This window comes from Podarcis raffonei, chromosome 7 (genome assembly GCF_027172205.1).
Source record: "Podarcis raffonei isolate rPodRaf1 chromosome 7, rPodRaf1.pri, whole genome shotgun sequence".
Taxonomy (NCBI): domain Eukaryota; kingdom Metazoa; phylum Chordata; class Lepidosauria; order Squamata; family Lacertidae; genus Podarcis; species Podarcis raffonei.
The window spans coordinates 29,885,921-29,899,143 of record NC_070608.1 but is presented as its reverse complement, the minus strand read 5'-3'; the positions used below and the strand labels follow the sequence as shown (position 1 = coordinate 29,899,143).

The 13,223-nt window shown below is 40.6% G+C and overlaps 1 protein-coding gene across 8 annotated transcripts in view; it reads right to left on the bottom strand.

The window, feature by feature from the left end:
- Nucleotides 1-1,860: 1,860 nt before the first annotated feature.
- PAG1 (phosphoprotein membrane anchor with glycosphingolipid microdomains 1) overlaps nucleotides 1,861-13,223 on the bottom strand; it is a 100,080-nt gene continuing 88,717 nt past the window's right edge. For all 8 annotated transcript variants that reach the window (XM_053395771.1, XM_053395773.1, XM_053395766.1 and 5 more), the window contains 6 exons: nucleotides 12,113-12,320; nucleotides 10,536-10,587; nucleotides 9,450-9,546; nucleotides 5,800-6,401; nucleotides 3,973-4,032; nucleotides 1,861-3,339 (listed from right to left, as the gene is read on the bottom strand). In XM_053395771.1, the coding sequence (XP_053251746.1) occupies nucleotides 2,989-3,339; nucleotides 3,973-4,032; nucleotides 5,800-6,401; nucleotides 9,450-9,546; nucleotides 10,536-10,587; nucleotides 12,113-12,237 (1,287 nt within the window). In that variant the 5' untranslated portion in view covers nucleotides 12,238-12,320 and the 3' untranslated portion in view covers nucleotides 1,861-2,988. The remainder of the gene's footprint in view (nucleotides 3,340-3,972; nucleotides 4,033-5,799; nucleotides 6,402-9,449; nucleotides 9,547-10,535; nucleotides 10,588-12,112; nucleotides 12,321-13,223) is intronic.

The window sequence follows — 13,223 nt, the reverse complement described above, 5'->3', positions numbered from 1 at the left end:
CTTAAAAGAGCAGGTTTCCACAGGGAAAGCTCTGGAACGAGTGCTCAGTCTGGATAGCTCAATTGGTTAACAAGCCTGGATAGTGCAGTTGGTTAGAGCACAGTGCTGATAACGCCAAGGTTGCAGGTTTGATCCCCGTATGGGACAGCTGCATATTCCTGCATTGCAGGGGGTTGGACTAGATGATCCTCAGGGTCCCTTCCAACTCTACAGGTCTATTCTTATATGAAAAGCAGAGCTTTAAAGTGTGCCTGGAAAGGATAGGGCAAAAGTAAGTGTGGATAAGTCATGTTCCTTAATTTCAGTGGGCCTCCTCTGAGTAAAACTTCACTGAATACCATCCTAAGGGCTTGTGTGCTTGTACTTCAAGTTTTGTTTAAAGGCTGGTATAAATATTATGACTGCCACATGAAACAGCCTCCACATAAGAGGTAATCTAGTCAATAGTGATGACATGTAGTGTTGGCTTAGCACATAGATCACTACCAAAGCAGAGAAAGTCCACTTAATGGCATGCCACTGTAGCTGATACCAGAAATATGATAGCAGTATGAAAACTCTTTACTCCATGGGGACAATTACTGCTGCTGCATAAAGCATTGAAATGGCCTCTATTTGAATGGGTACCCAATTCATATGGCAACAACTTGTGATAGCAGGTTAATGCAGCTAAGCTGTCACATGGCAATTGATGTTATCATTAGTGCTTACAGAAAAACTTGAATGGGTGCTAAGGCTAAGGCTGCAAGTCAGCTACAAGGCATCTTCTGGAAATTTGAACCAGATGTCCAAAACAATCTAAATAATGGATATGCATTTAAAAAAAAGCAAATCTTTCCAAGTGCCTGGAAACACTAATTACTTAGGGCTATTTCACCCAGTTGCAGCTGTCTAAACCAAGTCCACCACACGTGTCTGAATGTTTGGAGATGTGTGACTCTCCTTCACGTTTTACAGCATAGCACCACAAATATTATTATAAATGCAACAATACATTTGCAGCTACTCCTTTTGCAAACTGAATGAATCAAGTGAACAAAGCATTAGGGAGGATGCTGTATGTTAAGCGTAGTGGTAAGGTAATAGAGAGGGGGTGGTAGAAAGAGGATCAGCAAGCAAGACATGCAACATTTTGGAAGTTGACCTCTGTTTGTTTATACAAAGCATGTTTTCTCATGGACAGACACTTCACACATGGTATTTTTCCTACATGGGTCTAGGGGAAAAAAAACATAAGCAGCAACACATGTGAAAAACAAATGACTCTCAGCAGCCTGTTTAAAAAAAATAATACTTCTTGCCGTGTGCTCTGGTTGCTACTTCAAAACTTTCCAGTCTTGCCTGAATATAAAGAAGTTGGCTTCCGCTTTAAATTGGTTTAGCGAGTGTGAATGTTGTCCAGAGTAATTCTGAGAATAATTAGTGAGAGTAATCTTGAATCTGTAAGGATTATTTTTCCTTGTGTGCATTAACATTCATCTTAATTAAACAACTTAGTGTTTACAGTTTGCTTTAAACTTTAGTATACTGAATACTCTGAAGTCATCTCTGAACCTGCTCACTAATTAACTCCATGTCTAATGTTTTACTTACCCCCTTTCATTTGTTAAAAAATGATATTTCTTAAGATTGCATCTAGTACCTTTCTATGTGGGATGCACACTTGATGCAAATGTTGCCACCTATTTGGGGAAACAATGAAATGCAGTACGTTTCAAAAGCAAAGTGATTGTGAGTGAAAGGTAGGATGTGTACGTGTATTAAATCCTAAACTTTAAAGCATTATAGTTGTATCTCTATTAAGAAAATGGAGGTTCTAAATGCAAATAAATCATAGTGCACTTTTACGGGGATAAGAAATGGATTCTACAAGTTTTATTCAATCATTGTGGGAATAGATCACTTGTGAATGACAGTACCATACTATAGTCCAGGGACACTCCCCACTTCCCAATGTTGTTGGACTCCAGCCAGCATGGAAAATGATTAGGGATGATGGGATTTTCCAGTCCATCACCAACTAAAGGGCCACATGCTATCTGCAGTACAGCAAACAAAAGTGCAAACCACCTTCAACAATATTTAACTATAGTTCCTCAAAACGTGATGTGCAGATTTCCCAAAATACCATCTCCCTGCCCTCTCCTAGCATTTTCCCACCTCTGCAGAGCAAGACAAAAGCTGAAGCATAAGATTAAGGTCAGGCTTCCTTGTTGACTTACAATGACAAAAGTCTCCATGGTTGCATTAAGCATGTTGCTGCAAATTAGCTGTTTGGAAGCTGGCATGTAAACACAGTGAAACAATACGATGCATGCCAAGCACTACAAATGGTGCATGTGTGAAAATATCCTAAGAGAATTTACAACTTGTCCACTTCCCCCCATAGATGACAAAATACCCTTTTAAAGAAAATTAAAACCTTGTGTGTGTTTGTGTGCTCGCGCGTGTGCATATAACACAGGCATGGACACACACACACATATGGCAAGTGGCAAACATTAAACTCTTTTTACCAAATGCTAGCTTTCTCCATGGAAGCCTTTCCAGTACCGTCAGCTTTGATTATATCTATACTTTATGGTGGTAACCAGTACCTACAAGAGCAGTCAAGTGGCATCACATATCTTGGCAAAACATTCTAAGGGTTGTGTTTTTAGTTGTTGTTGTTTTTTAAAAAAAACTCTTTTCTTCCCCTTTGCCTTTCTCTGTTCTTCAGAAGGAGCAATATCCCTTGCTTTTCCCCCATAGTGAGGTTACATCTAGAAGGTGATTTCCATGTGTAAAGCAGACAATAGCTTATCAAACATTTCAGGCAGAGCTTTCATTTCACTTGACATGAAATACTTTTTTGTTTTCAGTGGAGATAATTTTGTATGCTAAGCTGTCAGTCAAGCTTGTTAGTGATAAAATGTTGACTGTGAATCCACCTTGGGTCTTCTGAAATACAGCCAATCACCAGTTCCCAGAGTCTTGCATCTTACACAGTTAAAGCCTAGTGATGTCCTTGGTCTGTTGCAAATCCCCAATACTCTCATAGTCATTCTCTTGTGGGAGGATTGATTGGCTGTTGTTCAGTACCAAAACATTTCTGTCTTCCTCACGGTTTATAGTCTGAATGGCTTCATAGTCTGGCTCTAATTCCCCATTTAGTCTGTCTGTTGACTGAGGCATGGCGGTAAGGTTTGGGGTATTTTCCAAGTCCTTCACACTGGCATAAAGACCACTGCAAATAGATGGTGACTTCTGAGGTACAATTTCAGGAATGCAGGTGTATGTAGACTCCAGCGCTCTGGTGGCCTGGCCTGGTTTATTTACAGAAGAGTACATTGCTGAAATCTAGAGGAGGGTGGGAAAGCGGAAGAATTAAATACATGAAAATAGCAAATTGATTGTTCATACTATGGCTTCATTATTCACTGAGAAATATGCTGTGACATATAGGCTGAATCAGTCATAAACGTTTATGGCCCAATAAACCATGGTTTGTTGGATTAAGGATGAGTACCATGTTTGTGGGCTTCCTCCAAGTTTTGATATCATGGTTTGAAGTCAAGAGATTAAACCACAGTTTCCTGGTAAAGTGGTAGACTCTTTCATTGGAGGTTTGTAAACAGGGGGTGCATGGCCATCTGTCAGGGATGCTGTAGTTGTGATTCCTGCATTGCAGGGGTGGGGGATGGATTAGATGTCCCTTGGGGTCCTTTCCAACTTTCCAATTCTATGATTCTGTACCAGGCTGATGCTTCTTAAATTGCCAGAGGCGAATCCCTCTTACAGACAATGCCTTGCTTCACTATAAAACATGGAAAATGCTACAGCTTTCAGATTTCCATATGTGCCCAACAAAAATAATCCTTTGCATTGGAGGGGGGCATCTTTTACTGCATAGATTTGCCCACCATTCTCAGACCTTCTTAATTATGCAGCACTTATGCAGAATTATTAAATTTCATGCAAAAAGAAACTCACCTCGTCTTCTGTAAGAGATGGGTCTTCTTCTCGAGATTTGTAGGACAGTGAACTAAGCCTCTGAAAGAGACAGGAAAATAAGCTTTATTAACAGATAGCAGTGATAGGCACCCTGCCTCTAGGAATTAGTACATAATAAATGGTCATTTTCATACTCATGCATTTCAACATTAGCTAAAACCCACACTGCAGTTTCAGAGATAAACAGCCTTAAGGTAAGTAGAGGTTTTAGATGCGGGAAAACATTTGTTATGAGCTTGTGTGGCATAAGGAGGGGTGAAAGATCAGCAACATTATCAGTCCAGTTCTACTAGATTTTTAAAAAACTTTTACTGAAATATGACTATGTCAGCAGAAGTCCATGTATGTACACAATTAGAATGAAGCTGATTGGCCAATCAGAAGATTTTCCTTTGGATTTTTCAATGCATCATACCAATACAACACCTACATTCCATAACTGGATAATTAATAGTCTTTGTTTGTTTTAGAAAGATCAGTTGGTTCGGTTCAGTTACTGAGGCCTACAAGGCAACACATAAAATACTCTGAAGAAACAATTAGTTGTTTACTGCAACAACTAATTTATCTCACCATAATTTGCCACAATTTTCTTTAGGATTTCTACCTTGTGCAGCATAAAAATAAAACCAGCCGTTCAAAATAGGCCTAAAAAATATGTTGCCACTTAAAAGCTATTATAAATGTTCAGTTAAAACTTTGAGGATGGGTCAACATAATTTAAATTTCAGTACTGTATGTCAGGCAACATACAATACTCAAAACTGGCAAATTTGGAAAAACAACAACAACCAAGGGCATTTTTACATAAAGAGAGTGATTACCTACCACATCTTAGCCTCATGGGATATATATTCCAGGGATGGGGAAGAGCTGGTAGGTCAGAGCCCAAATTAATTCCCCCAACCCTGTGGGCAAACTTTGACTGATGGGTGTGAGCACTCATCTGGGAATCACCTGACAGCAGATGGTTGATAGCTGTCAAAGTTCAAAGAAAGTAACCTCATTTGAATGCACCCCTTCACTGCCAGTCAGCTGACAGGCACCCAGAGAGTGCAGCTTCAAAAGTGCTGTGTAACTGCCATTCAGAGGTTACAGGAAGCCCCACTGAAGTCAGTTTCAAGGAAGTGGTTTTATGAACAACATCTGAAAGGAACACAGGCTGATAGGCATGAGAGAAGATTTGGAAGATGGGAAAATAAAAAAATCTATTTAATTTGAAATGATGTCATAAAATGCAGCTGGGCTTTTCTGGGTGGAAGTGGGGAAAAACCTTTGGTTTGTCTCAAAATCAGAATGAAGCCAGGGCTTTCTTGGATCAGGGATTTGGAGGCCAGGATTGTTGTTGTTTTTATTCTACTTTTTGTGTAGAATAATGCATTGGATATAGCAGACGCTGATGAAAAATAACCATTTACATTTCTGCAAACACATTTACAAATGGTTGTTTTCATACTAGCAAAATAACCGCAAAATGCATACAGTCACCCACATTACAGCACTATTTCACTCTTGTGTACATGCATGAACATCCATGCATGTGCACAAACACAATATTGAATCAAAAGTTACAGTAAATGCCAGAAGTTTATTGAATGTTCCTGTTTGCTGGGAACTGATTAGAAGGTCAGCAGGAAACACCTGAAAACTCATATGACTCCTATGACTAATGAACATATTTCACCCTTATTTCCATTATTTATTAATATAGGGCAGCATGTCCTATGACAAACACATAGACATCAGGAGCAAGTCTCAATACAGTGGCATGCTCTTCTGCAAATGATTAAGCAACGTAAGTTATACCTTGTCAGGTTCACTAGGCCCTTCTGCCACCTCTTCCTCTTCCTTGGCTCCTTTCTCCTGCTCATTCTCATTCTCATCAAGGAGTTTCGCAGGCACTGGAGGCGGAGCTTCATCTTCCAGGTCTGGAGTGTTGCTAAGAGGACTCTCCGAATTAACACTCTGGCGGCTTTTTTTATTCCTGTCCACGGAGGCATACTCAGCTGATTCAACTTTACGCTCGGCAACATGATCGAGGTTCCCGTTAACCATCACAGCAGCTTTGGGCTTGCTGTCGCAGCTTTTCTCTGTGCTAGCTGTTGCTGCCAGCTCCTTTATCTCCTTCACAGTCTCATACAAACAGTCCTCAACTATATTTTCTTGGGAGGAGCTGTCTTTCAGCACTTCGTAGGGGCCCTCCATACCTAGACCCTGATCATTTTCTGTATTTCTTGTAGACAGAATAGTTTCTATGGCATTGTTGGGAGGAATTCTGGGTAGCTCCCTGCTTTGATGACATTTTAAGGATCTTCCCTGACTGTCCTGTTGATCCAGGAGGTCAGTAGCAGAGGTTTGCACTTCTTCATAAGGCTGGATGCAAGCAGTTGTGCTATCTTCTGAGAGAACTAAGAAGGGGGGAATATACATAATATGAGCAACATGAGCCTTTAATGTAAGTGCAGAATATAACATCCATTGTAGAAACCAGAAGGGTCACACCTGAAAAAAGAATATCCTGTTCCAGGAAAAAAAATATCCACCAAGGTCCTCAGATACACTGGATTATGTCTGCTAACCAGCAGTGACTGGTGCTCACTGGGGCTGCTAGGGTGGAAGGGAAGGAGACTAAAAGGACCTGGAATCAACTGATTCTAGCTGTTGTTGTTTGTTAGATTTATATACTGCCTTTCATGTAAAGATCTCAGGGCAGTTCACAAGATAAAAATACAAGATAAAAGCACAAATAAATAGTTACAACAGAAAGAACAAAACAATACCCCCCACAAACACATTTAAAAGGCTGTAGAATATTAATTAGCCCAAGGACTGGTTGAAGAGGAACATTTTCGCCTGGCTCCAAAAAGTGTATAATGAAGGCACTAGATGAACCTCCCCGGGGAGAGCATTCCACAAATAGGGAGCCACTGCAGAAAAGGCCTGTTATGATGTTGCCACCCTCTAAACCTCTCATAGAGGAGGCACACGAAGAAGGGCCTCAGATGGTGATAGTAGGGTCTGGGTTGGTTCATTTGGGGAGAGGTGGTCCTTGAGGTACTGCGGTCCTGAGCCATTTAAGGCTTTATAGGACAAAACCAGCACTTTGAATTGGGCCCGGAAACTAATTGGCAGCCAGTGCAAGTCAAGCCAGGATTGGTATAATATACTCAAACTGTCTTGTGCAAGCTGGCTGCCAAATTCTGCACCAGCTGCCCTCCATCTTCCTCCCTGCTGAGTTCCAAAAGTGCAAAGCTAAGATCTGGCTATATATTAGAAGGGAGGCAGATGGGGACTGGCTGAGAGCAGGCTAAAGTTGGTGGGCTGGTGCCCCATTTGCCCTAATGGGCCTGCCTCCACGGGTGCTTAACCTGTGATATCATTAAGTCTAGTATTTAAGTCAAGCAAAGATGAAAGCAACAACCATATAGGATCCTCTCTTACTCCTACCTACAACAAAGTAAGCCCCTTTAATAGGGATTATGCACAGAAAGTTTGATCTCTTTGAAGCATGTATTAGATAATGTCTTGATTAACTAAAGGTGGTGATTTTCTCGTCAAAAAGAACCCTCAGGAAAGAGAGGAGGCGAGGCTGAAGAAACACCCATTCCTAGACATCTTAATCGTCTTTAGACTTTGCAATTTAGATACAGCATCACTTGGCAAGAAATGTGCATAAAATTGTCAGAAGACAATGGTTTATTACCTAAATAAGGGAACCTTTTGTGTTCAGATATTACAGAATTCGAAGTTATTGTGACTTCTATGCAACTACCATCACCTAGTTGGCCATGCTACTGCAATTAACAAGTGTACCACTTGTACGTTTGGGAACTGTAGCTCTGTGAGGGGAATAGGGGTCTCCTAACAACTCTCAGCACGCTTAACAAACTACAGTTCCCGAGATTATTTGAGGGAAGCCATGATTGTTTAAAGTGGTATGATACTACTTTAAATGTATAGTGCAAATGTAACCTCAAATCAGGGGTGATTTTGTTTTCTCAAGGTAATTTTATTCTCTTAGGCATATATTTAATGTTTTAATTGCTACTTCTGTTTTTATTTGCTGTTTGGCCTGAACTTTGTTGTTAATGTATTATTATTTTTTTAGTTGCCTTGTATTATTTTGTGAACTGCCTTGGTGGGAAGCACGTGTGTTTGAGAGCTGAGGAACCAGCCCTTGAAATGAATACAAATCAATGTGAAGAAATAATCACATCACTTGTTGAGTCACATGTTGAAAGTAGCAGTGAGGCTCTCTGGCTCCCTACCCCAATATCCTGAGAATATGCACCAAGAATAGTTATCTAAGCTGGGGATACCCACAAATGTAGGCTTCCAAACTCTTGATTGTACAGCTCCCATGGAAGCCTACGTAGACATCCATTTCAGCTTGTAGACATAAGGGGTCGAGTGCTGTGTGAGCTCAGTGGTGGGGCAAGTTGCTCAGCTCCACTGCCCCTTTCAATTTGTGGAGCTCATTCATGTGATTAATTACTGGTGCAGAGGGAGAATATCCTTCTACAAGAGATCTTCAATGGCATGGAAGTGTTGAGTTTCCAGCAATGGTTGTGGAACCTGAGAAGACACCAAGTAACTAAAAAGAGTTACCAGTGTGCAGTTCTCTTTCTCAAAAAGCAAACTCTTGGCAGGCCTTGTGCATGCCACTGATTTCACTGTCTGACACCTGTTCCTCCTTTCTTTCAAGCTATCATGTATCTTTAAAATTTAACAGTTAGAGGGAGGTCGGTCCAATATACCAGACTGTGGAAGACACAGAATATGAATGTATTTATTTTGTGTTTCTAGTTTATAAAAGCTTTCAGCATTTTATTTTTTTTAAGTTAGACTCATTTCAAATGTTTAGCCAAGCAGGAAGACTCACTCACTTTTCAATTACCTTCACAATGATTGAACTGAATCATTAAGGATTTTTATAGCTATCTAGTTTACCAAGAATATAAATGTGTTAATTTTACCTCAGGATAGCACTGCAATTATAATTTAGTAGTATGTTTCAGAGACTGAAATGTAAGAGCACTTGTGTACGCTGGCATTTCTTATCTTAAAACATATGACCTAGAGGTACTAATTTAAAAAGCATATGATAAATTACTACAATTGCCAATGAAATGTATACAGGTTATGCAAAAAAGTAGATGTCTCCCTGAATATTGTTTTCCCATACCCAATCACAACACAATTACCAACAAAATCCCTATCTTTTTAAGCATAGTTGGTTCATTTATTTATTTCAACTATCTGTTAATCTCTCTTGGCTAATTCACATATTCATGTTCCTTGATTGATAATGGAAGCACCAAGTGATAACCTAAATAACAGACTGAACAACACAGATAGAACTTTTATGTTACCTCCACATTATCTCTCACTAAGCATGGTGCCCGTTTGCTGTTTTGAGTGCTGTGAAATCAAATAAATGATAAGTCAGTTCTTACCATCACCATTACTGAGTCCTCCATTTTGTTCACTGCTGGCAAGTGGATCTGTAGCCAGACTTGTGACAGAGTGGCTAAATGCCTCCTTATCTGAAGGCTGCAAAGCAAAATGAATGGATTAGCATATCATTTGAACCAGCTATGGGAAGAGTTATTGTTCAGCAATTACTGTTATGGGTCACTGTTAAAACTGTGTTTATGGAAGACGATCTTACTTGGCTACGAAGGATTGCCGAAGAAGAAGACTGTTATGGAATAAGTTCTAATTTTCATGCCTTCTATATTGTTTTAGACACCTGTGAAAAATGCCTTGCTTTCAGCAAGGCTATCCTGACATCTAATTTAGTTGCCTACATTTCTTTGTAATGGTTGTGGTTTTAGGTATATTTGTTTTTAATTGGTTTGTGGATTTTAGCAGTGTTTTATTTACAATTTTATTTATACACAGCTAGGTTATTTCTTTGATCAAGAGGTTTAGAAATCTTCTGAGGTAAGTACCGTATTGGCCCGAATATAAGCCACACTGCAAATAAGCTGCACCTTTAAAAATCAAGGCTTATTTGTGGATGCGGCCCGCCTTCCCATACTATGGCATTCCCGGCACTACCTCCCCAAGCCGGCGCCGGGAGAGACTTGGGAGCAGAGGGCAGGCTGTGTGCCATTGCCCCACACACCCGGGCTGCTTTCTGAGGGGGGGAGCCACACCACTTTGCCAGTGGCCTCCTCCCCTTTCTCCTTCTTTCTGGTGGCTGGGAGCAGCGGGCGAGCGACGCACTGCTTCCCTGCGCTCCTGGCCTGCTTCCTGGGGTGGGGGTGGGGTGGGGAGGGGAGCCGCACTTTAACTTTTCACGGCCCGAATTTATAAAAAAAATGTGGCTTATATTCAGGCCAATATGGTAAATTAGGTTCACATATGCAGTAACACTAAACTATTGTTTGTTCAAACAATGATCAGCAAATGAATAGATTATTAGTCTTAAGGTTCACTGTTATTATAGCTAATAGTATCCTATGCCAGTCTTCCTCTTATATGTTATGAACTACAGAAAAAGCGCTTTCAATAATAAGTGACGGATTCATTTTTACCACATTCATCAGATTCTCATGGTCCCCATTCTGGTGTTTGGGTCTCTTCTCCCTTTAATGTAAACAAAGATTTAGGTGCATTGTTAAAATAAAATAGCAGTTCAAACAATAGTGTTGGTGATGACTACTTGCTGGTCCCAATCCAACTAACACCTTCCTGAAATCAACCGGACATGTATATAAATACCAAAGGAAGTTGCTGCAAACATACAGGGCACAAAGTTCCCTTCCATGAGAGTTTCAGAAGCAAGATATTTACATTTCACCACCCTTCTGAACTCAGCGGCAAATCCCACCTCAACTGTAGCTGCACTTCTAAAAATTTATTTCGCTGAAAGCAGACTAATTATGCCATTTAAAATCCACGATGCTGCCCGTGCAATACACAATATGATTCATGTACGCAGTAACTAATTTGTTCCCCGAAGCTTTTCTGACAAAGCATCTGCTTTTAATGTCACCCATTATTATATCAATAGCATCAGTGTAACTTTTCTAGGAAGGAAGGGATTTAGTTTAATTGCACTTCTCAGCAAGTACCTGCTCCACAAATATCCTGGCACCAAATCCAGCCTAACAACATGCTAAATTATTAAAGTATGATTGCCAGATAATGTCTGGCATTAGAATTTGCATAGCTTGTTAGAAATACCCAGCAGACCGATTCTTACAAGAATGTCTTTCGTTTTCATCCTCTTGGAAGTCTCTTAGAGACTTCAGGGATAGAGCATGCAAATGAGGGCAGGAGTTATCAGTCACAAACTTTGGTAAGCATTCTTCGGGGTTATTTTAGTCAGTTCCAATTCAACAGCAGCTTCAGAGTCTTCCCACCCCCTTGCTATTTTATGTAAACAACAAGGGAAAGGGCAAAGCTATTTATTTTAATGGATATTTCTAGTTGAACATAGCATGTTGTTTGAATAATCAGCAATGCAAAGTGGGCAGCCATAATTAATATGCATGATGAACTATATGCTGGTCTCATTAACAGGCAAAATTGATTGATATTAATTCTGGTTCCAATTCAAACGTACAGCAAAACTGAACTTTGTCTCTTGGATTTGTTCATGAAAACATAATCATTCCTTGATTTTAAGACACTCATTTTAGACCCCCAGCATCCAATATTAAACACAAACACTTGTGTCTTATGAAATTATAACCACAATCTTTATTTGGTGTGGTTGCTGCCTGATGCCCAAGCTGAGGGTGTCCATCCTTTGGGGGAGTGGCACATTTTGAATTCTGAGTGTGTGCTGAAACAGCCAATCACAAAACAGCTGCTATTGGGGGCAGAAGGAGGATGGCAGAACACAAAATGGCTGCAATGGGGTTTGTGGCATAACACAACATTAGACAGCCACCCCTGACAATCTTATACTTACCATGGGAAGTTAGCTATGTTCTGCTGGTCCTGATTTTGTGGAGGTCACACACTATTGATTTTACACACACACACACACACACACACACACACACACACACACTGATGCTGTCACTGTCTAAGGGGTCCAACAACACAGTTCCTGTTCGTGCCTTTACTGCACCCTAACATTGTATCCTGAGCAAGACCTTACCTATCACAGCTAGAGCATAGGAAGAGCAGAAAACTGAAGACCAGGAGCATTGCCATGGCTGCCAGGCTTCCCCATATGATGATGTGAAGCAGCCCTGTACTTAAGAAGCTATCACCAGGCCCCATGATACAGAAGGGGGGCGCTTTTGGATGGAGGGCAACTAGTCCTCACAAGACGTTGGCATTTGCGCTGATAAGAGTTCTTCTTTCTGTGGAGCAAAAAAGGGGGGAGAGACATTACAAAGAAGTCCGGTTTAAAGGCTGGGTGTGTTCAAACTGCACATTTATAGCACGTTACTTTCCCCAAAGAATCATGTAAACTGTTGTTTATCCCTCACAGAGCTACAGTTCCCAGCATCCTTATCAAGTTACATTTCCTAGGGGGGAAATCATGTATTTTAAATATATGGCGTGACGGAAGTTACAATTTTAATCCTGCTTTTTTACATTTTCAGAACTACTAACATTTCAGCTACGTTAACCGTCATGAGGTAATGGGAGGCACCATTATGAATCTAATGGAAAAATGGGAGAGTTTGTTTGAGGTTGCACAGGTGCGTTGCTGTTGGATTGGACTGGCAGCTATCTTGACCACTATTTCTCCTCACCAATGTGCCTGGAATGATGCTGTATCACAACATAGCATCTGATGAGTTCATGGCAGAGTCAATAAGCAATACTAGTCACTTCCTGATTAGTAGCTACATCTTTTAGCCTACTATACTACCCCTAGCAAGGGAGAATGTCTGCATGTGAACAAGTTTAGAGAGGAAAATGATGGTATTTCATAGCAATGAATCCAGACTACACTTAAGCCCCAGTAGGAACCAAGTCACCACACCTAGTTTTTCATGTGGATTTCAGTGGGACCCTATTGCAGCTAACTTAACAGTGCAATCCTATGCATATCTACTCAAAAGCAAGCCCCCGTAATTTCAGTGGGACTTATTTCTAGGTATGTTGTAGAGGACTGCAACTACAGTCTGGATCCCCCCCCCATAGTCTGACTTTAATCAAAAAGAGGGAAACCAATAGGATTATGGGGCTTGAATCAAACAATAGTTCTACTTATAGGAGGCCCATTGAAATTAACGGGTATGACCAACTTAGAC